This window comes from Larimichthys crocea, chromosome XXIII, assembly GCF_000972845.2.
Source record: "Larimichthys crocea isolate SSNF chromosome XXIII, L_crocea_2.0, whole genome shotgun sequence".
Classification (NCBI taxonomy): Eukaryota; Metazoa; Chordata; class Actinopteri; family Sciaenidae; genus Larimichthys; species Larimichthys crocea.
In genome coordinates this window covers 19295095-19322884 of record NC_040033.1, presented here as the reverse complement: position 1 = coordinate 19322884, position 27790 = coordinate 19295095, and the positions used below count along the sequence as shown (strand labels likewise).

The window sequence follows — 27790 nt, the reverse complement described above, 5'->3', positions numbered from 1 at the left end:
CATGATCATACCCCGTCCAAGTTAGCCCACAGAGCTCTGCTGTGAAGTTGGACATTTGGACATGGGGACTTATGGAGACTGACTCACTTCTGGAGCCAGCCTCAGGTGGACATTAGAGGAACTGCAGTCCACAGACGTGGAGGTTAATGATCGGTTGCTGAACCTGTAATATCGTGTAATGGATTACTGTCAACATGACCTCAGCCTTGGACCTGAATAACAAACACAGCAGGATGTGTGGACCCACAGAGGGAGTCCCCTGACCCGTCTGAGGCCTCCCCGACCACAGTTTGAACATCCAGCCTCAGGACTGACAGCAGACTACAAATTGACTACAACACCCAGAAATCCTCAGCAGCAGCCTGAGCTGCTTTTTTAAAGTGGATTTCATCAGGTCAGATTCATGGCTTCAGTTTTACTCCGCCCGCTGCAGAGGTTCCCGTCACAGACACAAAGAAGTGATGAAGACACACGTGTGTTCACAGGTTTATAATCCAACACCACGAAGAATCATGTCGGACACATTTTTGTGCGTTACAACAGAAAAATAAAAGAATCAGGGACGCATCGATGAGTCTACGTCACGTGACAGGAAGGAGGGATCGGCCTGCCTCACTCTGCCTCTGATTGGATTATTTAACGACGACAGCGAGTGCCAGCCAATCAGAGGCAGAGTGAGGCGGGTCTTCTGCCTTCAGAGCAGACTCTTGGAAGAGAGTGATGAAGTTTGATGAAACAAACATGAAGAATATTTCAACGTCTGATCGATGCATCCCTGAAAAAAACAAACAAACTTCAGCTCCTACATCTCCCACAATGCATTTCACACCTACACCTACACCCAGGTGTGTCAGATTAAACGGCGTTTGAGTCCAAGAGGAAGCAGGTGCTGGGACAGTGCTCCACCTCCAGCTCCAGAGACCCAGCTGAACGTCACTCCACCACGATCTTCTGGGTCTCGAACATCTTCCCGATGGCGACCTGCACAGACAGACACAGATTCACACACTGGAAGGAAACGTTTCATACGTGCTGCACCCGGCTCAGTCTCTGAGCTCTGCCCCAGTAAACAGCCTCTGTCTGGGCAGAGAGAGCCGGGTCAGTCCCTCTGATGATGTGATGATGAACTCTGCACGCTGGGTCAGGATCTCCCTCACAACACAACCTGACAGCTGCCAGAAGACTGGAAACCCGGGGACGCTCTGTGGACCCAGACATTTAGAGACTCACACAGGAAACCAGGTGGTCGCTTGTCTCTTTGTGGTTGTTTGTCTCTTTGTGGTTGTTTGTCTCTTTGTGGTTGTTTGTGTCTCTGTGTGTGTCTTTGTGTCTCTTGGTGTGTCTTTGTGTCTCTTGGTGTGTCTTTGTGGTACACTCCTCTTCCTGTTGTCCTCTGTTGGCCTGAGGGCGGCGCTAGAGGACAAATATGTGTGTGTGTGTGTGTGTGTGTGTTATGTCAATATTATCCAGCTGTTGTCAAATAGAAAAGCCAATTATGGTTGAGTGTGATGTCGCTGTACTGTATGTACAAAGTGTGTGTGTGTGTGTGTGTGTGTGTGTGTGTGTGTGTGCAGAGGCCACAGTTCATCATTGATCTCGTCTTGTTTCAGTACAAACACGGGTCAGGCTCGTCCACAGAACATGACCAAACGTGACCCACAGCAGATGTTCCGGACACGGAGTTTGTGTCTGTCCATCGTCTCTCTGAACGCACGGTCCTCGTCTCCTCAGCTCAGTTTGTGTCTGTTTCAGGACACGCAGTGCCACATAACAAACCTTATCTGCACGCGCTCAGGAGCGATTTCACAACAGAGAGGCCGAGTCTGCTGCCGCTCTGCTGCCCCCTACAGGCTGAAAACTAACCCGAGAGACAGCGAGTCGCACAGCGCCACTCATGAAAAACCATTCAGTGATCAGACATGTTAAGTCCTAGACACAGACCAGGACCCCGGACCAGGACCAGGAGCTCTGTACGAAGGGACTGTTTCACTTCTGATTGGACATTCAATGAAACAAGCACAAAGAGACACAAACAAGCACAAAGAGACATAAAGAGACAAACGACCACAAAGACACACAAACGACCACAAAGACACACAAAGAGACATAAAGAGACAAACGACCACAAAGAGACAAGCGACCACCTGGTTTCCTGTGTGGATCTCTAAATGTCTGGGTCCACAGAGCGTCCCCGGGTTTCCAGTCTTCTGGCAGCTGTCAGGTTGTGTTGTGAGGGAGATCCTGACCCAGCGTGCAGAGTTCATCATCACATCATCAGAGGGACTGACCCGGCTCTCTCTGCCCAGACAGAGGCTGTTTACTGGGGCAGAGCTCAGCGGACTGAGCCGGTCGACTGGGTGACGAGTTGTTTTTCTGATCTACTCTTCAAAAAGCTACAGATGTCTCATATTTGGAATCAAATTACAGAAGTTGTGTTTTTTAAAATGAAAGTTCAAGTTACCAGGTAGATGCAGAGTTTTTAATATTTTAGGTCTAAACATTGTTATTTCACTGCAGCGCCACCAGGGGGCGCAATCTGTCCATGAATAACATTTCTGCATCACTTCATCATCAGTTATTCTGCCGTCAGCGCTTTGTCTCTCTCTCTCTCTGAGCAGACCCTCTCTTGCCCAGTTGGAGACCCCCCCCCCCCCCCCCCCCCCCCTCGTGTGTGTGACGTCCTGATTGGCTGGAGTGTGGTGTAGGAGGGAGGGGGGTGGCGGTGAGGCGGGCGACCCTCTGAACCAATCAGCTTGCAGGAGGCTTGGCTCTCATGTAAATTGTTGCGGCTGTGGTTTGTAACAAAGGACGGCCTCTCTCTCTCTCCGTCTGTCTCTTCTTGTTACTCTCCATCACTTTGTTTTCTATCTCTTCACATTTGTTTCTCTCTGTCTTCATCCGTCTCTTTTCACTCCGTACAGTCAGTTGGACTTGCAGCGCCATCAGAGACGAGCGATCATGAATAATAAAAGAAGGTTTCTAAATATAAACCATCAACCCTGCAGAACAGGATCATGCCATTCTGATTATTCAGCGACAACACGGGTCAAAATAACCCAATTAAGACAGAACCAGCAGGATCTAATGACAGCAAAGCATGCTGGGATATTAATGTGCTTTCTCTGCCACTCTGTGTCAAGGCCGGGCATGAAGGGTGGTCGGGGAAATCTGAAATCTGACTGGTGCCACCCAACCGGTGTCAGACACTGATAGGTAGTTAGGCCAACCCAACACAGGCCCAGGACCACGGACCAGAACCTCTGTGTGAAGTGGTTTAACTTCTTATTTAATGAAACGACCACAAAGAGACACAAACGACCACAAAGAGACACAAACGACCACAAAGAAACACAAACCACCACAAAGAAACACAAACCACCACAAAGAGACACAAACTACCACAAAGAAACACAAACAACCACAAAGAGACACAAACCACCACAAAGAAACACAAACTACCACAAAGAAACACAAACAACCACAAAGAGACACAAACAACCACAACGAGACACAAACTACCACAAAGAAACACAAACTACCACAAAGAGACAAACTACCACAAAGAGACAAAACGACCAAAAAGAGTACAAACTACACAAAGCACCAAACGACCACAAGAAGACCAAACACCACAAGAAGACACAAACCACCCAACAAAGAAACAAAACCACCACAAAAGACACAAACGCCACAAAGAGAACAAACACACCGCCACAGAAACACAAACCACCACAAAGAAGACCACCAAACTACAACAAACAAAGAAACACAAACCACCACAAAGAGAACACAAAACAACAAAAAGCTTGTATCTAACAATTTGTTCTTGGTCACAGCCCAAGTTCATGACCACAGGTGAGGGTTGGAATGGTAGACCTGGAAATCGAGGCGTTCGTCACTGCCGCAGGTCCGTCTTGAATCACAGTCTAACAGGGGTACAAGCACAAGGATCTTATACAAATCGTGTATGGCTTGACTAAAAATGCGACAACATTAGTTGTTTTGGTTATGATTCAAAAAGCACACATATGCAATTACATAAGTGGCACTTAAAAGGGAGTGTCGAGGGGGCATAGGAGGCTATCATGGGAGGTTTCTCTCGCTACAGTAAAGACAATACGACAAGGGTGATGAGTGTGGAGAACGGCCTAACTTAGCCCTCCTGCATATATCATCAATATCCATCACTCGGATCACGCCCGCTCACACAGAACGAGTAGGAACTGTAATGGAAAAACCACACCACAAACACTCTTCTCCCCTGTGAGTCGTGACGACTGACTTCAGTCTTACTCCCACCAGGCAGGAGGTGGAAGATTAACAATAAGACGGCTGCACTCACTCCAAACTGATGACGGAGACGGAAGATCGTAAGTCCTAAATATAACAGCCGTTCCTCTGACAGCGTCACCGCCAGAACTCACCCGAACCATCAGAGAAACCTGGACGTAGTCTCTGTGACGTCCCCGCAGACTGTCTAAAACCTGGACGTAGTCTCTGTGACGTCCCACAGACTGTCTAAAACCTGGACGTAGTCTCCGTGACAAAACCTGAACGTAGTCTCTATGACGTCCCCACAGACTGTCTAAAACCTGGACGTAGTCTCCGTGACGTCTCCACAGACTGTCTAAAACCTGGACGTAGTCTCCATGACGTCCCCGCAGACTGTCTAAAACCTGGACGTAGTCTCCGTGACATCCCCGCAGACTGTCTAAAACCTGGACGTAGTCTCCGTGACATCCCCGCAGACTGTCTAAAACCTGGACGTAGTCTCCGTGACGTCCTCTCTAAAAATATGGAATAAACAAAAACAACCATATACGTAAAGAAAAAGGTTATACCAGATGAATTACAGTAATTATTATTTCTTTGTTTTGTTTTTACAGTGTGTGTGTATGAGGTGTTGATTATTTTGGAAGTGAAAATGGGGCCGGTACTGTTTGCATTACCAGAACCAAAAACAATGTGAATGATGTCCTATTTTCTTCCACTGTGGGTGGAAGAAGCAGCTAATTTTAGTGCAAGCCGTCCGCAGTAGTGTGCAGTTAAAAAAGAAATGCTGCCCTGAACAGCAGGAGACAGTAAAAATCGAAGTTAAAGAGCCGTTGAAAGTGGGAGGAAAGAAATGAAGCGGCGGAGGGAAACCTGGAGGTGGCCAGCAGAGCGACTCAGACAAAGAAAATTAGGTTTTCTTGTGCGAGGGAGAGAAAAGGAAGGAAAGATGAAAGGACGACGGAGGGGCTCGGGCGGCAGGATGCTGTCAAAGTGAAATTCATGGAGGCCTCTGAGTGTAGGAGAGAGAGGAGGATGGAGATGGTGAGCGAGGGAAGCAGAAGGATGAGAGGTGCTCAGGTAGATAATAAACTGAGCATAAGGAGGGCTCCACCACGACCAAGTCTTTCCATTTGTCAGGAGATGAGAGCAGCACACACACGTTACTGTCTGACTCCTGAAAGTCGCCCGCAGGGGGAAAGAAAACCCAGTGAAGAATGGCATCATGGGAGACAAACCCACCACGTCCCTTCAGGTCGGTGCTAAATGGTTATTTAAATCCAAAGGAGTATTTCACATGAGCACATTTGTAGCCTGGCAGGGTGGAGCCGTCTGAGGGGACATTTCAGAATAAAAGTCTTCATTTGACAAAGTAAAAGCCTGGTTCATTTTTGTTCTCAGGACGTAGATGGATGGTCTCAGAGACTACGTCTAGGTTTTAGACAGTCTGCGGGGACGTCACAGAGACTACGTCCAGGTTTTAGACAGGGACGTCTTTGTGTTAGCACAGATTGACAGAAAACTGAACCACGCGGTGACAAACTCTGGTTCAGTGAGTTTACTCTGTTACCTTCAGCTGATGAGATGAAGATATAAAACCACTTAACTTGCTATTTATACACGCGCTGACATTCAAACACACACACACACACACACACACACACACAGCCAACACGACGCGTCCTCACACCTCACCAGGTAAGTGTTTCTGTGGCAACCGTCCAGCCAAAAATAAAAGTGGAGATGAAAAAGTGAGAAAGACTTTGGAGTTTGTGTGAAATGATGATGATGCAAACTCATCATCATCATCATCAAAGAACAGGTGGATCAGAGAAATCAGATAATTAACTAAAGACTCTGACCTGTGACTTAACGAAGCACTCGGTCAACTGTCGCCTTCAAATGAGCAGCGGGTCACAGAGAGCTCTCTGATTGGCTGTTTAGAAAAGGCTGAGTTCAGTTTATTGTCACGTACAGCTCAGTTTTGGTGACCTCTGACCTTCTGACAGGAAGCAGCAGGAGTCCACGATGGAGGACGCTGCTCAGTTTATGTAACGTTAGCAGTGAGTGAAAATAACCAGAACCAGGGACTCGAGACTCGGCATGGGCTTTTCTCAGCTCAGTGGAGACTTGTGTCGTACGGAGGGCGATTCGTTAATGACTTGGACTTTCTGACTTGGACTTTCGTGGAGACTTGACTGACCTTGATCGATCAGACTAAACTTGTCCCCGTTGACCTGTTCCCTGCCTGTATTGACTTTAAACTGGACGCTGACACTTTGTCTCACGTTGACTGACTTGAAACTTGAGTAATCTCGTCAACACTCGTCTTCGACGTGTCAGCTGAGGAAGATCAGCAGAAACTGAAGTCCGCTTGCCGTGGTCGTCGTTCTTGTCTCGGCGTTGCTCTGATGGTTTATTAATGCTCGTGTTCATGCACAGAACATCTTTAACCTGCTCTACGACATCACAGATCGCCGTCGCAGGGACTCAGCGTCTTGCTCAAGGACACTTCAGCAGCGTGGGGTAGTGTTTTGAAGGACAGTGTCACACATCCTCCTGCTTCTTTTCATGCTAATCCAGCCGATTACATGGCCCCGGTCCGATTCATCTCCCTCGTTTGTCACTCCCTGCCTCCCTTAATTTGTCCTCTGCTTACCTGCTGACTGAGTGCTCGTGTCAAATCCTCAAATTTTATTTCTCTCCTCGATTTTCTTCCATGTCCTCTAGCTACACGTTTGTTCCTGCATGCGTGTGATTGACATGCAGGGCGGGGCTGGTCCCGGTGAAACGTCCTGTGTGTTTTCCAAAGTGCTTCATCTCCTCATTAATTAGTCATGCACGTTTAAGAGCGCCACAGGCCCGTTTACAACGCGCCTTTCTCTGCATGGCTTTCTTCTCGCAGTGCAGTCGTCCTCCACTCTCCTCTTTCTTTGTCGCCTTTCACAAAAGCAGAACTACAAGAAGCGGCTTACATTTTCTCACCTCTCCCTGGTCTCTGCTGATTCTTTCTCCTGCAGCGCAGCTTTTAGAGTTTTACGAATCTTTATTGGCATTGCTGTCAGAAGTCACTGCTGCCAAAGCAATGTATTAGTCTCTAACAATCATCTGAGAACAATACAGAATATTGATCTTTCCTTCTCTGGATTTCTCCTCATCTGTTCCCTGATCGCTCCGTTTTTACACTTTTCACAAACAATCATCTGTTGAAGCAGCGAGCGCCGCCCGGGGAAACATCACGGTGACCGTTAAACAAGACATCAACAGGACGCCGCAGACAGCTGATATTACTCACTAGTCCAACGGCAAGAAGCCCACTGTACTAACTATGTGTTGTCCAGCTCCGGTTCTGGCACGACACCAGCTCAACGCCCACAAACTGAGCTAACATGAGCTAACAGCAGCTACAGCTGGCAGCAGTTTACTTCACTGTCCATCAGGAAACTCTAAATCAAAGAGTTGAGGCTACACACACACACTGCTGTCCCTGTGTGTGTGTGTGTGTGTGTGTGTGTGTGTGTGTGTGTAAGCAGCAGACATTAAAAAAGGGCCAATGGGACGTCTTCGTTTACACATCCCTCTTTATGTTACAGTTACTGCTCGTGTGTGACCTTCTCCGTTCCTTAAGCCCCGCCCAGCAGTCTTAACGAGCTCGTTTGGTCGTCTCCTGTCTTGTTAATTGGCTACAATCCCTCCAAAAGCCCCGCCCCCATCTATCACACACACACGCACGCACGCACACACACACACACACACACACGCACACGCACACGCACACGCACACGCACACACACACGCACACGCACACACACTCTCTAATTACAGAGAGGGAACATGAAGGCAAACTGTCGTCACGTATCAGGACAGAGTGTGAGGAGTTCCCTCGCTCGCTGCATGCTCTGCTGTGATCTCCTGCTCCAGCCCGACAGACAAAGAGAGGAGGAAACGAGGAGATGAAGGGAGGAAGGAGAGAGGAGGAAACGAGGAGATGAAGGGAGGAAGGAGAGAGGAGGAAACGAGGAGATGAAGGAAGGAAGGAGAGGAGGAAACAAGGAGATGAAGGGAGGAAGGAGAGAGGAGGAAACGAGGAGATGAAGGAAGGAAGGAGAGGAGGAAACAAGGAGACGAAGGGAGGAAGGAGAGAGGAGGAAACAAGGAGATGAAGGGAGGAAGGAGAGGAGGAAACGAGGAGATGAAGGGAGGAAGGAGAGGAGGAAACGAGGAGATGAACTTAATTAAGTCTAACTTAATTAACAGGAGTGTTTAGTCAGCACACAGTGAGGTCTGATCGTAGACAGTCTCATGGAGGCCGACGCTCGCTCGCTCTCATTCACTGTTTGTGTCTCTCAACCACATTAAACTTCATGTTTCTATTCTGCAGCGTAAACTTCAGTCTGACTCAGACTCAGGTCGAGTCTCAGAGTCCACATCAACATCTCATCACTTCTGGCTCCAAAATAAAACGTTAATGCCGAACTCAAGGCCATGAATGAATGAATGAATGAATGAATGAATGAATGAATGAATGACTGACAGACAGAGACTCAGTGTCCTTCAGTCCTTCAGCTCGTCCACTTCAGACTAACGGAGGACAGCCGCTGACATCGATCCACAACTCCTCAGCTGATTTATCCAAACACATCATCTGTCTGCTGCTTCTCCACCTCCTCCATCCTTCCCCACCTCCATCTCTCTGCCTTCCTCCTGTTGTCCTTACATCACATTGCCTCTTTCAGTCAATGAATTTCATCATGCACAGAGTGTGTGTGTGTGTGTGTGGAGGATGGAGTATCATCATTGCATCACATCCACATTTCTAAGAATAGAAGAAGAACTAACAAACAAAAAAAACTCTCACCACAGAAGAAGAAGACGACTCTGCAGCAGCTCGGGATCATCATACTGTAATATGTAAACGTTCACCTGCATGTATGTTTACATCATCATACTGTAATATGTAAACGTTCACCTGCATGTATGTTTACATCATCATACTGTAATATGTGAACGTTCACCTGCATGTATGTTTACATCATCATACTGTAATATGTGAACGTTCACATGCATGTATGTTTACGGTCTCATGCTGCCGCTGGATCAGTAAAGTATCTGTGTGGACTGCAGGCTGGACGTCTGTGCTGTTACGAGCCTGATCACAGAGACCAAGACGGATCAAACTGTTCACTCCATCGACACAACGGACAGCTACATAATGTAGAAGCCTCTATAGAATCAGAGAAACAACTCAGGGTGAACATCTGAATTTGTTCATAGACTGATGAACAACTGGCAAAAACCTCGACTTTGACGCGTCACTATTCTGAGATCCAACAGGCGAGCTGGAGAGGACGTGAGGCGACGTCATGTCAGGACAAGTGTACTGATAAACCCTCCATCGTGCTTCATGAAGCTTCAATAAACCGCTCAGCAGAAGACATCTTGGACTTCTTTCTACTTCTTCTCCTCTGCCTGAGCTGACCGCTGACGAGCACATAATCTCCCAAACTAAATCTCCCAAAGTTCTGTGCCTGAGCCCAAGAACGCTTCACAACGTTGACCGTACAAACCTTTTGAACGTCCCAGCACGTGTTGCGTATTCTTTCTTGCTAACTTCACCGTGGAGCCCTGAGCATGAAGAAATGACACTAAGGTGTACCTACAGCGTCTTATTTTGAAAGTAGAGTCGATATTTATTGAGATGACTTCATTTGAATTACGAGAAACTAGGAACCAAATCCAACAACCGCCCAACTCATAGTACCGTATGTCGCCCACCAAGCCTTTATACGTCCAGTTCTATGGTGAATTACAATAGTTACATTAACAGGAGACACACTATGATAATTTTGAATCATTGCAAATATTTACACGAATCCTGACGCAAACTCCGAAGTCAGAATAACAGAACTTTTAATTTGTAAGTTGACTTCCCTCTGATGTTACAATCAGCTGTAATTTGGAATCTCTTAAATCAAAACAACATGATTAAGTCAGTCGGCATCACAACGAGAACAGCAGCCAGGATTTAATGGCTGCTGGGACTCACGGGATATTTTGCTGAATTTCAATAAAACTGGTGTTTTAGCTCATTAAAGTTTCTCATTTTCTCATTACAACCAAAACTTTCTCGCTCATCCAAAGTTATTTTTAAATCCAGCTGAAGGTCTTTATATTTTTTCCTTTCTAGTGTTTTTAATTTTTATTCATTTATTTTAGACTTTAAGTTGCTGTAAACAGATTCTTCTAAATACCTCAGTTGTATTGTCTAAAATGTTTTTTAGACAACACGTCTTTAAAGTTTCGTGGTCTTGATCCTTTGGATTGATTGAGTTGGAAACCTTCCATGGGAATTAATAGGAATTAACCATGAATTTACAAAACTGAAGGTTGGCCTTTGACAGGGAACTTAAATATAGTTGGGAAAAAAAGAATTTAGCATAATCTTGATTAAAACGACCACAGAGAAAGTTAGCTGATAAGTTAGATGCTAAATGAGCTTTAGCTAAGATCATTTCATTGACCATTTATGAGGCTGTCATGATGCTTGCCCCCAGTTTTCAGTTAATTCTCATTGGAAAGTCTCCAATTTAAAATATTTTCAAATTTACCCAGCTTAACTTACCATGGAAATCTTCCACTAGTCTTGATAGTGGACGATTCCATATTTTAGGAACCAAACCTACAACCATATGACAATAAATGAGCTCTAAACAGGCTGTAAGTGATGTATGGTGCTACGGTAACTAGCTTCATATTTTCATATTTTCAAAGAACACTTTTCTTAAATTTGAACAGCCCTTGCTCAGAAACCAAAACAACCACATTAGCAAACACATTCAAATGATCCTTCAACAGTTCATAGTGTAGTTTAATGTCAGTGAGAACTTGGAGAGAGGATTCAAACATTTGTTGTTTTTTTTTTTTTTACCCCCAAAAACTTGATCTCTGATTTTGTAATGTGCTATTTTTAAACCTGGCCCGGGCAGCTCTGCGTGTTGGCAGCTTCTGAAGAAAGCGCGGGATGACGGTTTGAATTTTTGAGGGCTTCAAAAGTGAGAAATCGATACTCACACTTCAATACTTTGTAGGGGTGGTGATGATGGGAGGACTAAAAGAGACCAAAGAAGAAAAAAGATCTGACGTTACAGAGTCCAGTGCTCTTTTTCAGACTTTTTTCTCCTGCTTATCTGATATATTGAATTTTACTGTCATGTTTTCATTCGTCACATGTTGAGAGTGCACGACTTCTATCTGAGGAGAACGCCACGTTTTCATGCACAGGCCTAAAATGACTCTTCTGAAAGTTAATACTTCACACAAACATGGTAAACATGATAAAGAACACAAACACATATTTAACCTTCTTCCCTTAGTCAGCGTGCCTCTGGTTCAGATTTGTGTCGGGTGCTTCAACCCGTGTAAACCCTTTCTCTAGTTTTTATTTAGCATTTCAATTGAGGTGCCTGAAGCTGTGTCTGCTGAGCTTTTAGCAGTTCGTGTTCCAGATGTTTTGTTCAGAAGAACACCAAACGAAATGTCCAATTAGAGACTCCAGAAGGACACTCAGTAACGATATGTGGGGGCCATGAGAACCGTAAAAGTAGAAGTAAAACTCAACAAAACTCATAATCCACTCGAAAAATGTCTACAAAAACATAAATGGAACATTCTTGGTCCATTACAATTTACATTACACATAAATAAACATCAACATCCGTTTATATGCAGACGATACACTTCTATATGCACCTGAGTTCACTTCATGAATCATAGAGTGGTTACTACCTTCTGGTATCTTGATGAGTTAAAATGTGATATAATCACATAAAAATATGCCTAACAATTTCGATGTGGTGAAAACATCCACGGAATAAACAAAAGGTCGCAGAGTTTAAAATAAACAATGGAAGTTTGAAGGCTTTTTCTCAGTGTCAACACAAGACTCTTGATCGGGTTTATTAAAAATTAAGCACTGGAATACCTTGAAAATAAACTCCAAAGTGCTTAAAAGGTCCTTGAAATGAAAACGTGATGCTGTCATTAAACCACTTCATCAAACTAAATATTCCAGGGAAGTGTGAGTTTAATTCAGCATGGCTGTAAAATGATCTTTATATTCATTGGTCTCTGGTTTATACCGACTGATGACTCCTCACTCCTCCTAACTGGCCGCTTGGATCCGCAAGTGATCCAAACCCTAAGCCCAAAACTCTTATCGAGTCTGTTGTAGAACTCATGCTGGTCTTTGTCATGGCTCAAAAACTGATGCAGAGAAACGTTTGGTCTTTACTTGAGCGGGATCATCTGCAGATTAATTCCACGCCTGATATGTTCTGACCACGACACAAGATCAATAAATCCACCGTTTGGTTTGCTTCAACAAAAGCAGCCGAACATGAAAATACATCAAATCTACTTCACACGCAGCCTATCAAACACTCACATCATGCAGCTTTCTTGTCAACATTCATACCAAGACTGATAAATCTGAGGTAAACCGATATAAGCAGATGAAAATGCATCGCTGCAGCCATAATTAAGGTTATTTTTGGCTCATAGCTTAATACCAGAGTCAGATTTTGAGCCAGACCCGTGCTCCTCCAACGCCCTACTGCTTCAGGATGATGTTTTATGAGGAGGAGGAGGAGGACAGGGAGTAAAAACCTGTCTGCTTTCATCCAGCTGAACAGCCCCTTCTCTTTTTAATAGAGTTTGTTCAGCAGTATGAAGTCCTATACAATATGTGTGTGTGTGTGTGTGTGTGTGTGTGTGTGTTACTGTGTGTGTCCAAAGCTGGGTAAAGCTATCAGCACCCGTGGGGCATTCAGGTGTAAAAGCAGCAATAAAGGCGTGGGATTTCTGAGGAATGGAGGGAGGAAGGCTGGGTATTTTCACAAATCGAAAAATGGAGGAAGAGAAGGAGAGGAGGAGGAGGAGGAGGAGGAGATGATGGTGAGGTGACGCAGGCTTTCACGCAGGGTGTTGCCCTACTTTGCAGTTCAGCTCGTCTCTTTCGGTGCAGGCTTTCCCAAAATCTCTGGTCTCCCCAAACTGAGCTGCAACTGCATCAAAAAGGAAAGCTGGGATTTCACAGTGATCTTCCTGCGTCACTGTTACATGTTGGTGGGTTGTTGTTCGGGCTTGTTGCAGATTTCTATGGCAGGATGAAATCAAAACACTTCACAATGAAGGCGCTGCAGCAGAAATATTAGTTAAGTTTAATTCAGTATTGAACCTGACAACAAGTCAGAGGCACCAGAGTAAGGACGGAAAGACGTGAAGCTGTGAGGTAGAACGAGGAGAACGAGGCAGTTTGTGTCCACAGTCGTACTGCTCCTCAGAGCCATGACTCAATCTGTGACAGTATGCAGAGACATCATCATTCAACGTCCATCATCATTCAACGTCCATCATCATTCAACGTCCATAAAGCTGCTTAGAAATCACAGAAGGAACTCTTCCTTTGCAGAACTTGGCTGAAAGTCAAAGTGACCCTGTTTTCCTGCTAACAGCTAATTAAATGGTGTTAAAACTGAAGGCTATCACCATCGTTGGTTCTCCATGCGACTCCAGAAGCTCCAGACTTTGTTAACTTTCTGTTAACTTGTGCATATTTGGTCATTTTCTTGCTTTCTGTGCTTCTACGAGGTCGTCATAGTCTGTTTTCACAACCGTGAGTCTGTACAGGCTGTTCTATTTTGAAAATGTCTGACTTCCCGTCAGCTCGATCTGCTGTTAAAAATAAATCAGCTTCCAGACGTCGGTGTTTGAAATGTGTATGATATTGTTAGAAATGGTTGACACAAACATAAATCAACCGTTCTTGGTCATTTACGATTTAAATTACACAGAAATAAACTTCACTGTTCCGAATAAAGACGTCAACATCCATTTTTATGCAGACGATACAGTTTTATATACACCTGGTTATAATTCTACGCACTTCCAGATATCACATTTTTAAATGGGATGGACTGTTTTAATACTTCTTGATTATTATGTGATGCTTTTATTACTTATGTTCTGTCCTGAGATTGTTGGGACACAGAGTGCTTCCTGTTCTCTGGCCTCTTCAAAAAACAGATCTTGATATCTTGATGAGATAAAATATGATATAATATTAAAAATAAACTGCCTAACAATATTGATTTGAATATTGTGGTGAAAACATCGACAAAACAAAGTAAAGGTCGCATTCGCGTCGCCACGCCCGCTGGACGTCAGAGTTTGCTTTTATTTTGAAACTTGCGCTTTTATTTTGGACGTCGTCTTTAACACAAACAATCAGCGGCGTGCTGAACATCGGAGCGTCGGTGTTTGTGCCCTCCTGCAGGGACAGGAAGTGCTTCATCATAACCTTCAACACAAACATGCAAACACACCTTCATTAACGCACAAAGGAGAATAATGTGTCCGTCTGACCATGAGACGTTTTTCATCATCACTACGAGTCGTTTCCACGCAGCTTTAGTCCAGCAACCAGCCTCAGACGACATCCCGAGACAGTCACACATTTATTCATGTTTCCTCTGGCTGCAGCTACAGGTGATTCAGGTAATGAGGTTAACCTTTACAGGAGACGCCAACATGCAGAATTAACAAATCTCAGTGTGTGTTTGTAAAGCTCCAGCTGTTTACCATAAAACCTTGATTTTCACTTTATTTATTCGTCCAAGGAAATGTTATTTTAAGCTTCCTGCTGCTTAACATGAAATCACATGAAGGATTTCTCTGCAGCGAACACGTGCAAGACCAAGTTTTCATTTGAATGTCTGCAGACGTATTCGAGCTCTGAGGGATTTCACTTTCTGTTCATTAAAGAAGGAGGAGATCTTCTTTTATCTTTATTACATGAGTGCGTTCTTTAAATAAACCCCAAGCATGAGCTCGGCAGCAGGATTTTCCAACCCGAGGTGAGCTGAAGGATTTGTTTAATTAACAGCAGTCAAGTCCAAAAAGTTCAATTCATAAAAGTCTGCGTTTCCCGCAAAATATCCACTAATATGACACAGACGAGCATTTCACTGTGATCTCGATATATTCAAGTCACAATACATTTAACTGTAACAGAACAGGTTTATTGATTTCAGTGTCATTATCATCCTGTTGTGAAGCACGTCGAGCGACCGGCAGGTGAACTCCTGGCTCTGTAACCCTGCAGGTAAGCCTCGCTGTCCTTCGAGCGGTTTCCTCACAAATCCTCGGTGTGTTTACTGAACTCAGAGTTTCTGTCCGTAACGCGGGGCCGGCTCCATCGACCTGGCAGGTATAACTCACCACCCGACGTGGCATTTAATCTCAATCGAGTTAAAACGGCCGAAGGCTGTGTGACATTGTGGTGACATTAAGCAGCAGTAATCTGTGAGGAACGGCTCTGCAGAGGCTGCTGCTGTGTGTGTGTGTGTGTGTGTGTGTGTGTGTGTGTGTGTGTGCCCAGCTGAAGTGCGACACACACACACACACACACACACACACACACACACACACACAGTGAACAGAATAACAGTTGCATTTATCTGTCGATACACAGTGCTGTGTGACTTAGTGCCGTAAAGCGTTACGTACTTCTCCCGACCCGGAGCCCAAAGTTACATAGAGTGAGAACAGACGTACGAATGACAGAGACACCGTTCACCTGATCACAGGTCAGTGTGGATCACCTGATCACAGGTCAGTGTGGGTCACCTGATCACAGGTCAGAGTGGGTCACCTGATCACAGGTCAGTGTGGGTCACCTGATCACAGGTCAGAGTGGATCAGCAGGAGGTCACAGACGGTAGATCATCAGAGGAAAGTTTCAGACTTTAAACTCTCTCTCATTAAACAGAACATGCTGGTTTAGTTTCTCTTCTACAAACTGAGACTCTGCAGCTGCAATCCATCATCTTTACTTAACTAACTTACAGAGGCACAAAACACACACACACACACACACACACACACACAAACATGCACACACTGTTATTCAGGGACAGACACAATTAAGAATAAACTTTGTGAGCACAGTGAGGACGCCCACATGAAGCACATGAACTCACTACGTCTTCTACGTCTTCCTCTACGTCTTCTACATCTACGTCTTCTACGTCTACGTCTTCTGCGTCTGTGTCTACATCTGCTGCGTCTACGTCTTCTACATCTACGTCTTCCTCTACGTCTACATCTTGTACGTCTTCTACATCTTGTGCGTCTACATCTTGTACGTCTTCTACATCTTGTGCGTCTACATCTTGTGCGTCTACATCTTGTGCATCTACATCCTTACTCCAACATTGTACCCGTGACTCACTGCTGTGTATCGGCTGTAATCTTTATGTTTAACTCTGTGAAGTCATTTAATTTATTCCTCTGTCATCGGATGTTTCATTTAAAGCACAGAGAACTGTCTCCACCTCCTCCACCTCTCATATAACACACGGTATGGATCTACACACAGGGGAGGAAACCTGAAGCCAGAGAGCACCAAACACAAGCCTCCACATCCACAACAAGTGTGTGTGTGTGTGTGTGTGTGAGAGAGAGATATGGATTTTTCCAGAAGCTTGTAGTATTACAGCAGAGCTGTAACAAGGTGCATATTCCTCCTGTGATGTGTTGAATCCATGAGTCAGCGTGGGCGACAAGAAAACACACAAAGCTCTGTTTGACTCAAAACATCTCTACAAACACTGAACACACACAACGTCACGGAGACTACGTCCAGGTTTTAGACAGTCTGCGGGGACGTCACAGAGACTACGTCCAGGTTTTAGACAGTCTGCAGGGACGTCACAAAAAGGCAGACTGGCATTATGGGAACAAAGTGACCAACGGTGAGGTGATTAGTCCAAGGTGCCACAGTAATGAGGGAGTGTGTTTTCGTGTGTGTGTGTAGGACAGGTGGTCAGTCAGTAAACAGGTGTTCATCTGCATACTAGTCAACCTGGTTAACCTGAGGGAGTGTGTGTGTGTGTGTGTGTGTGTGTGTGTGTGTGTCACACCTGTCTCTGTATCATTGCCAGTGTCTGCCGTCCCTCCACAATCAGTCTCTCCACTGCTTTTGGGTCGTCTATGTTCCTGTTGGCCCTGAAGGCATCACGCACCCTTCGCAGAGCGTAGGTCCTGCAGAAAAACACGGACACTTGAGTTTCATGTGTTTACAGTGACAAACAAACACGGAGACACGGAACGGACAGAAGATAATAAGAAAAACAAATGTGTGCAGGCGAGACACAAACATCAAACAACAACCAAAGTCAGAGCAGGAAGATCCGGAGGGACGGCTGGAAAAAACAAGGAGAAGGTACAATGAGTCAAACTGCAACAAGTCCACCATGGACTGAAACATCAAGGACCAGGACACGTCCTTCAAGGACCAGGACACGTCCTTCAAGGACCTCCGTCACATCAGACTGATCCAACAAGTCCTCAGAGTACTGACAGGAACCAGGATCAGGTTCATACACTGCAGTCTCAGGATGCACAGTCCCTCATAGTTCCTGGTGGTTCCTCATAGTTCCTGGCGGTTCCTCATAGTTCCTGGGGGTTCCTCATAGTTCCTGGCGGTTCCTCATAGTTCCGGGTGGTTCCTCATAGTTCCTGGTAGTTCCTCATAGTTCCTGGCGGTTCCTCATAGTTCCTGGTGGTTCCTCATAGTTCCTGGTGGTTCCACTTTGTTTTCAGAACGGAGCGAGCCAAAGGATCGGCGGTCTGGAACTTTGTCACACTACCTCAGCCAACAAACTCCACGGCTACCTGCAACACCTGCTCGGTAAATGTTCCGAGGGGCGGCGATAAAACTTCCAAGTTATAAACACAACCAACTTAATGAAGCAGCTACAGGAATGTGACGGCAGAGAGCGCAGAGTTCACCTGAGAGAAGAACGCGGAGGCGGCATGAAGCAGATAACTTTGAAGGAGGTGAAGACAAAGAACTGACTTTGTTCTGAATGTCTGTCAAGATGCTGAAGCTGGTTTGTAAGATTGATGTACTGCTGCACAGTTATTAAAGAAATAAGTAAGTCAGGACATTTATATCTGTTGTCTAAGTCACGTCTGATCCCGGTCTGTTCCACACAATAAGACATACCGCGTGTTACTGTTTTTCTGTCGGATCGGTATCAGCCGATACTAAACCTCAGATGTCGCTATCAGAGGAGAAAAAAGTGGATTGGTGCATCCCTAGATGTAGTTCCTCATGATTCCTCATGATTCCTCGTGGTTCCTTTCAGCTCTTTGTGGTTCCTTGTAGGTCCTCACCTCTTTCCTCACTCCCCACCTTCCCTCCTTCCAAACCATCTCCAGTCCTTCCCGCTCCCTCTGTCTCACCTTCAAATCAACCTAAACCTGTTTCCTCGTATTTAACGGCAGCATGTAAATCCGATCCATCACAGTTTTATTGGTTCTGTCTTAAATCCTAAATGAGCTGGAGACACAGAGACGGACAGGAAGACGAATGAGTTTGGTGTGCAGCGGAGGAACTTCCCAAGGTCGACGTTTCGAAATGAGACTCAGCGTGTCGAGAAGAGGCCGAAAATTAAACCAATCATCATTTTCACTTCAGCGCCTCCTTCCTGCTTTGATTGACTTCCTTGCCTGTCATTTATTCTTCTGGACTGGTCGTCACGGCAACCTGAAGTTCTGTCTATACGTGTGAAGTCACCGAGGTCCAGAAGGACACTGAGGGAATATTTCATGGAAAGTTTCCTTCAAGGATTCAAGGACTGTCTAAAACCTGGACGTAGTCTCCGTGACGTCCCTGCAGACTGTCTAAAACCTGGACGTAGTCTCTGAGACGTCCCCGCAGACTGTCTAAAACCTGGACGTACTCACTGAGGCGTCCCCGCAGACTGTCTAAAACCTGGACGTAGTCTCTGAGATGTCCCCGCAGACTGTCTAAAACCTGGACGTAGGTCTCTGTGACTCCACAGACTGTCTAAAACCTGGACGTAGTCTCTGGATGTCCCCGCAGACTGTCTAAAACCTGGACGTAGTCTCTGAGACGTCCCCGCAGACTGTCTAAAACCGGACGTAGTCTCTGTGACGTCCCCGCAGACTGTCTAAAACCGGACGTAGTCTCTGAGACGTCCCGCAGACTGTCTAAAACCTGGACGTAGGACGTCAGTCTCAGAGGGTTGTGTTCAGGTAGGAGCTTTTGTCATGACGTGATAACGTCAGCTTCTCTGCACACGGTGATGACACTGAATCCACCACAGAGAGACAGACAGATGGAGAGACGCTGATGACGACAGAGTGCGACACGATTTGACTAAAACACTAAATCCATTGTTTTGTTGTCCCACTCTTCCTGCTCATCTTTACCTCCAGTCTGTCCAAGCAAACAACGGCAATCTCAATAAATTCATAATAATAAATGTATTAATGAATTAATCAGGAACCTTTGGGAACTGACTCAACACAAACAGTATCAGGAGTTGTTCCAAGGATTTTCAAGGCCCTGGTTTATTGATAAATGTTGCTGGTCTGAGCGTGCACTGCAGCAAACGTTAAACAGTCAGAGTGTAATCCCACTGTGTAACTAAGTTCAGCTGTACTCGAGTATTGGTTCTGATTACATTACTTCTGATCAGAAACTAGCGAGTCGACAACTTTGCTAACAGCCAATCATCAACCAGGCAAACTGAGCTAACATGAGCTAACAGAAGCTAACAGACTGAGCAACATGAGCTAACATGAGCTAACAAACGGAGCTAACAGCAGCTAACATGAGCTAACAAACTGAGCTAACATGAGCAACAGCAGCTAACAGACTGAGCTAACAGAGCTAACAGACTGACTAACATGAGCTAACAGCAGCTAACAGACTGAGCTAACAGCAGTTAACAGACTGAGCTAACAGCAGCTAACAGACTGAGCTAAACAGCAGCTAACAGACTGAGCTAACATGAGCTAACAGCAGTTAACAGACTGACTAACGCAGTTAACAGACTGAGCTAACAGCAGTTAACAGACTGAGCTAACAGCAGTTACAACTGAGCTAACAGCAGTTTAACAGACTGAGCTAACAGCAGCTAACAGACTGAGCTAACAGCAGCAACAGCGAGCTAACAGACTGAGCTAACAGAATTTAACGACTGAGCTAACAGCAGCTAACAGACTGAGCTAACAGCAGCTAACAGACTAGAGCGAACAGCAGCTAACAAACTGAGCTAAAATGAGCTAACAGACTGAGCTAACAGCAGCTAACAGACTAGCTAACAGCAGCTAACAGCAGCTAACAAACTGACTAACAGAGCTAACAGCAGCTAAAAACTGAGCTACAGACGAACGCAGCTAACAGAGCTAACAGAGCTAAAGACTGAGCTAACATGAGCTAACAGACTGAGCTAACATGACACAGAGGCTAACATGACTACAGCATACAGCTGTCAGCATTTACTTCACTGTCCATCATAAACTCTGTAAATCACAGAGAGTTGAGGCGGAGCAGCCGGAGGACACAGAGGGAAAACCAGAAAACATTCCTCCATAAAATAGGATCCAGTTTCACCAGAATCAGTGAAATAGTTGCTGCTGTGTGACTTAGTGCCGTAAAGCGTTACTACTTCTCCCGACCCGGAGCCCAAAGTTACATAGAGTGAGAACAGACGTACGAATGACAGAGACAACCGTTCACCTGATCACAGGTCAGAGTGGGTCACCTGATCACAGGTCAGTGTGGGTCACCTGATCACAGGTCGAGTGGATCACCTGACACAGGTCAGTGTGGGTCACCTGATCAAAGGTCAGTGTGGGTCACCTGATCACAGGTCAGAGTGGTCACCTGATCACAGGTCAAGTGGATCACTGATCACAGGTCAGAGTGGATCACCTGATCACAGGTCAGTGTGGGTCACCTGATCACGTTCAGTGTGGGTCACCTGATCAGGTCAGGTGGATCAAGACCTGATGTCTGTTCCATGTTTCAGACTTTTGTCCGTCTGCTCTGTCTGAACTACGTTTCTGTTTCAGTTTCCTGCTGCAGTGATCTAATTTCCTGCAGAGAATCATGAATGTTTCACCAGTTCTGTTTATTTCCATTTTCTGTCTCCCACCTTTCCCGCAGGAAGTGCTGTGAGCGTCTGCACAGCTGATTGTAGTCGGCGAGCGAGAGACAACAAAACACAGCCTGCAGCCACGTCGGGCATATCCAGGTCAGTCCACAACAACGTGTCCAGCTGAGGAGGGGAAGCCCGCAGCAGCAAACAAACCATTCTTAACAAATGAGAAATGTTTTGCACATTTGTGTCGGAGACACGACGCTCCAGTTTCAGGACTTACAGAAAACAGAGGCAGAGCAGCTGCTGGTGTTTCTGAACGAGGCGTGCTGAGTGACTTTAGATATGACCTTCAAACTAGGATGTCACACTGTGGACCTACACGCCGTGTGACTGCAGCTTCTGCTTCATGACGGGGATCAACCCGACACACCATCAGGTGGAAACTGCACCGTCACTCTGACTCAAACGTTTACACAGCGTTGCATCATGGGATGGCGTGTGAACCGCATGAGACTTTGACAGCAGAGCGTTTCACGTCAAGTCTGTCCTCATGGAGACGGCTGCTGCAGGCCTGATGCATGCTGGGACATGTAGGCACTTTGAAATCAATAATATCATGCAGCAGTTTTCTTTAATGTTTACACAACACACACAGGTTTTTAGACCGTCTCAGAGACTATGACCAGTTTTAGACAGTCTGCGGGGACGTCTCAGAACGATGTCCCAGTTTTAGACAGTCTGCGGGGACGTCCGAGACTACGTCCAGGTTTTAGACAGTCTGCGGGGACGTCACGGAGACTGTCCAGGTTTTAGACAGTCTGCGGGGACGTCACGGAGACTACGTCCAGGTTTTAGACAGTCTGGGGACGCTCAGAGACTACGTCCAGGTTTTAGACAGTCTGCGGGGACGTCACAAGACTACGTCCGGTTTTAGACAGTCTGGGGGACGTCACAGAGACTACGTCCAGGTTTTTAGACAGTCTGGCGGGGACGTCACGGAGACTACGTCCAGGTTTTAGACAGTCTGCGGGGACGTCACGGAGACTACGTCCAGGTTTTAGACAGTCTGCGGGGACGTCACGGAGACTACGTCCAGGTTTTAGACAGTCTGTGGGGACGTCACAGAGACTACGTCCAGGTTTTAGACAGTCTGTGCGGGACGCACGGAGACGAACGTCCAGGTTTTAGACAGTCTGCGGGGACGTCACAGAGACTACGTCCAGTTTTTAGACAGTTGTGGGGACGTCACAGAGACTACGTCCAGGTTTTAGACAGTCTGCGGGGACGTCACGGAGACTACGTCCAGGTTTTAGACAGCGGCGGGGACGTCACGGAGACACGTCCAGGTTTTAGACAGTCTGCGGGGACTTCACGGAGACTACGTCCAGGTTTTAGACAGTCTGTGGGGACGTCACAGAGACACGTCCAGGTTTTTAGACAGTCTGCGGGGACGTCCGAGAGACTACGTACGGTTTTAGACAGTCTGCGGGGACGTCACAAGACGAAGTCCAGGTTTTAGACAGTCTGCGGGGCGTCACAGAGACTACGTCAGGTTTTAGACAGTCGGCGGGGACGTCACAGAGACTACGTCCAGGTTTAGACAGTCTGCGGGGACGTCAGAGACTACGTCCAGGTTTTAGACAGTCCGGCGGGGACGTCACGGAGACACGTCCAGGTTTTAGACAGTCTGCGGGGACGTCACGGAGACTACGTCCAGGTTTTAGACAGTCGCGGGGACGTCTCAGAGACTACGTCCAGGTTTTAGACAGTCTGCGGGGACGTCCAGAGACACGTCCAGGTTTTAGACAGTCTGCGGGGACGTCACAGAGACGACCAAGGTTTTAGACAGCTGCGGGGACGTCACAGAGACTACGTCAGGTTTTAGACAGTCTGCGGGGACGTCACAGAGACTACGTCCAGGTTTAGACGTCTCGGGGACGTCACAGAGACTACGTCCAGGTTTTAGACAGTGTGCGGGGACGTCACGGAGACTACGTCCAGGTTTTAGACAGTCTGGGGGACGTCACGGAGACTACGTCCAGGTTTTAGACAGTCTGCGGGGACGTCACGGAGACTACGTCCAGGTTTAGACAGTCTGGGGGACGTCACGGAGCTACGTCCAGGTTTTAGACAGTCTGCGGGGACGTCACGGAGACACGTCCAGGTTTTGAGACAGTCTGGGGGACGTCACGGAGACTACGTCCAGGTTTTAGACAGTCCGTGCAGATGTTGTTTGACACCGGATGACGTAACGCAGCCGTTAGCTTGTTTTCCCGCCGCTGACTCTCGGTTTTAACGGTGTCTCGGTCTCCGTGTCTCACTGTAGTTGTAGCGGGGAAACTTCCCGCTCTCCGTCAGCAGACACCTGTACAGAGACATCACCGAGCTCCGCGCGGACGCCGCCATCATGTTACTAACAACTGCACCTCAGGACCCCTGATGACGCGTCCAAGGAGGTGGCTGCACAGAAACAAGAGCTTCCGTGACCGCGTCTCTTCCCGCGTTAACGTCTTTAAAGTCACACTCACGCCTGTAAACACCTCCACATTAAAGGTCGCCACAAAACGTTAGTTTGATTTTTAAATACCGGTTATCTTCCGGCAGGCACACAGGCGCGTGTCCGCCGACCTGACAGCACGCAGCGCCGGACAGAAGGTGAGTTAGCTCGTGCCCTCAAACTTTGACGTTATTACACTGCTGATGACGTGTAATGAATGAACTGTGACGTGAAGGCACAGCGGCTCACGTCACGACACAAACCGGCGTCATGTCGGCGCACGCGGCGCTTCATTTCCCTCCAAAACGTCCCTGATGACGTGTGTCAGCATGTTAGCTTCAATGCTACAAACACTGACTGAAGTGTGTGTGTGTGGGTTGTGGTGTGGTGTGTGTGTGTGTGTGTGTGTGTGTGTGTGTGTGGTGTGAGAAGAGACCAACCAGGGTCAGCTGCAGTCAGAGCTGTAACTGCAGCTGTGCCTGTCTGTGTGTGAGTGACTGCTGAGAGACACAGAAAATCTCTAAATGAAGCCCTCCAATAGTGGACACTAATGCCAAACGGTAGGTGCTACAAAAAGCCCAATGACCGTGAGCATCCCATCTTGTCGACCATGTGAATGCTGGAATTTCAGGTGTGTGAAGTTAAAAAAATGTGACCTGGGGAGAGAGAGAAAGAACAGGTGCCCCGTGCTCCTTTGGGAAATTTCTCCTCTCCAGTTTACGGGGATGTAGATGGGGCTGTCGGTGGGTGATCCTGGAGCACAGTGCGTCTCCCGCCAAAACTATAGTCTGACAGCTTCAGCAGTGATATCGCTGCGTAGCCCACGAATTTTCCTACGTCGGAGGGACTCGTCCAGGTTTTGGACAGTCTCGCGGGGACGTCCTAGGAGGAATACAGCTAACAAAACTGAGCTAAACATGAGCTAACAGCAGCTAAACAGCAACTGAGCTAACATGAGCTAACACGACTGAGCTAACATGAGCTAACAGACTGAGCTAACATGAGCTACAGAGACTGAGCTAACTGAGCTAACAGCAAGCTACAGCTGTCAGCAGTTTACTTCACTGTCCATCATAAACTCTGTTATCACAGAGAGTTGGGGCGGAGCAGCCGGAGGACTCAGAGGGAAAACCAGAAAACATTTCCTCCCTAAAATATGATCCAGTTTCACCAGAATCAGTGAAATTTGCTGCTGTGTGACTTAGTGCCGTAAAGCGTTACGTACTTCTCCCGACCCGGAGCCCAAAGTTACATAGAGTGAGAACAGACGTACGAATGACAGAGACACCGTTCACCTGTCACAGGTCAGAGTGGGTCACCTGATCACCGGTCAGTGGGGTCACCTGTCACAGGTCAGAGTGGATCACCTGATCACAGGTCAGTGTGGGTCACCTGATCACAGGTCAGTGTGGTCACCTGATCACAGTCAGAGTGGATCACCTGATCACAGGTCAGAGTGGATCACCTGATCACAGGTCAGAGTGGATCACCTGATCACAGGTCATGTGGGTCACCTGATCACAGGTCAGTGTGGGTCACCTGATCACAGGTCAGAGTGGATCACAACTCTGATGTCTGTTCCATGTTTCAGACTTTTGTCCGTCTGCTCTGTCTGAACTACGTTTCTGTTTCAGTTTCCTGCTGCAGTGATTAATTTTCGCAGCGAATCATGAATGTTTCACCTCAGTTCTGTTTATTTCCATTTCGTCTCCCACCTTTCCCGCAGGAAGTGCTGTGAGCGTCTGCATCAGCTGTTATTGTAGTCGGCGAGCGAGAGACAACAAAACACAGCTGCAGCCACGTCTGGCATATCCAGGTCAGTCCACAACACGTGTCCAGTGAGGAGGGGAAGCCCGCAGCAGCAAACAAACTCATTCTTAACAAATGAGAAATTTTTGCACATTTTGTGTCGGAGACACGACGCTCCAGTTTCAGGACTTACAGAAAACAGATGCAGAGCAGCTGCTGGTGTTCTGAACGAGGCGTGCTGATGACTTTAGATATGACCTTCAAACTATGATGTCACACTGTGGACCTACACGCCGTGTGACTGCAGCTTCTGCTTCATGACGGGGATCAACCCGACACACCATCAGGTGGAAACTGCACCGTCACTCTGACTCACTACGTTTACACAGCGTTGCATCATGGGATGGCGTGTGAACCGCATGAGACTTTGACAGCAGAGCGTTTCACGTCAAGTCTGTCCTCATGGGACGTGCTGCAGGCCTGATGCATGCTGGGACATGTAGGCACTTTGAAATCAATAATATCATGCAGCAGTTTTCTTTAATGTTTACACACCCACCACACAGGTTTTAGACCGTCTCAGAGACTATGACCAGTTTTAGACAGTCTGCGGGGACGTCTCAGAGACTACGTCCAGGTTTTAGACGTCTGGGGACGTCTCAGAGACTACGTCCAGGTTTTAGACAGTCTGCGGGGACGTCACGGAGACTACGTCCAGGTTTTAGACAGTCTGCGGGGACGTCACGGAGACTACGTCCAGGTTTTAGACAGTCTGTGGGGGACGTCTCAGAGACTACGTCCAGGTTTTAGACAGTCTGCGGGGACGTCACAGAGACTACGTCCGGTTTTAGACAGTCTGTGGGGACGTCACAGAGACGTCCAGGTTTTAGACAGTCTGCGGGGACGTCACGGAGACTACGTCCAGGTTTTAGACAGTCTGCGGGGACGTCACGGGACTCGTCCAGGTTTTAGACAGTCTGCGGGGACGTCACGGAGACTACGTCCAGGTTTTAGACCAGTCTGTGGGACGTCACAGAGACTACGTCCAGGTTTTAGACAGTCTGCGGGGACGTCACGAGAGACTACGTCCAGGTTTTAGACAGTCTGCGGGGACGTCACAGAGACTACGTCCAGGTTTTAGACAGTCTGTGGGGACGTCACAGAGACTACGTCCAGGTTTTAGACAGTCTGCGGGGACGTCACGGAGACTACGTCCAGGTTTTAGACAGTCTGCGGGACGTCACGGAGACTACGTCCAGGTTTGTCTGCGGGGACGTCACGGAGACTACGTCCAGGTTTTAGACAGTCTGTGGGGACGTCACGGACTACGTCCAGGTTTTAGACCGTCTGCGGGGACGTCACGGAGACTACGTCCAGGTTTTAGACAGTCTGCGGAGGGGACGTCACCAGGACTACGTCCAGGTTTTAGACAGTCTGCGGGGACGTCACAGAGGACTACGTCCAGGTTTTTAGCAGTCTGCGGGGACGTCACAGAGACTACGTCCAGGTTTTAGACAGTCTGCGGGGACGTCTCAGAGACTACGTCCAGGTTTTAGACGTCTGCGGGGACTCACGGAGACTACGTCCAGGTTTTAGACAGTCTGCGGGGGACGTCACGGAGACTACGTCCAGGTTTTAGACAGTCTGCGGGGACGTCTCAGAGACTACGTCCAGGTTTTAGACAGTCTGCGGGGACGTCTCAGAGACTACGTCCAGGTTTTAGACCGTCTGCGGGGACGTCACAGAGACTACGTCCAGGTTTTAGACAGTCTGCGGGGACGTCACAGAGACTACGTCCAGGTTTTAGACGTCTGCGGGGACGTCACAGAGACTACGTCCAGGTTTTAGACAGTCTGCGGGGACGTCACAGAGACTACGTCCAGTTTTAGACAGTCTGCGGGACGTCACGGAGACTACGTCCCGTTTTAGACAGTCTGAGGGGACGTCACGGAGACTACGTCCAGGTTTTAGACAGTCTGCGGGGACGTCACGGAGACTACGTCCAGGTTTTAGACAGTCTGTGGGGACGTCACGGAGACTACGTCCAGGTTTTAGACAGTCTCGTGCAGATGTTGTTATGACACCGGATGACGTAACGCAGCCGTTAGCTTGTTTTCCCGCCGCTGACTCTCGGTTTTAACGGTGTCTCGGTCTCCGTGTCTCACCTGTAGTTGTAGGCGGGAAACTTCCCGCTCTCCGTCAGCAGACACCTGTACAGAGACATCACCTGAGCTCGCGCGGACGCCGCCATCATGTTACTAACAACTGCACCTCAGGACCCCTGATGACGCGT

The 27790-nt window shown here is 47.3% G+C and overlaps 2 protein-coding genes across 2 annotated transcripts in view; one reads left to right on the top strand and one right to left on the bottom strand.

Moving 5' to 3' along the window:
- Window positions 1–474: 474 nt before the first annotated feature.
- lyrm4b (LYR motif containing 4) lies at window positions 475–27777 on the bottom strand. The gene is made up of 3 exons (XM_010751745.3): window positions 27663–27777; window positions 17253–17373; window positions 475–981 (listed from the first exon to the last, which is right to left on the bottom strand). The coding sequence occupies exons 1-3, from the start codon at window positions 27749–27751 to the stop codon at window positions 934–936; spliced, it is 258 nt and encodes an 85-aa protein (XP_010750047.1). The 5' UTR covers window positions 27752–27777; the 3' UTR covers window positions 475–933.
- Window positions 23884–27790, top strand: part of fars2 (phenylalanyl-tRNA synthetase 2, mitochondrial) — an 82538-nt gene continuing 78631 nt past the window's right edge. Inside the window, exon 1 of the mRNA XM_027274462.1 lies at window positions 23884–23906. The gene's annotated coding sequence lies outside the window, so the exon portion shown is untranslated. The remainder of the gene's footprint in view (window positions 23907–27790) is intronic.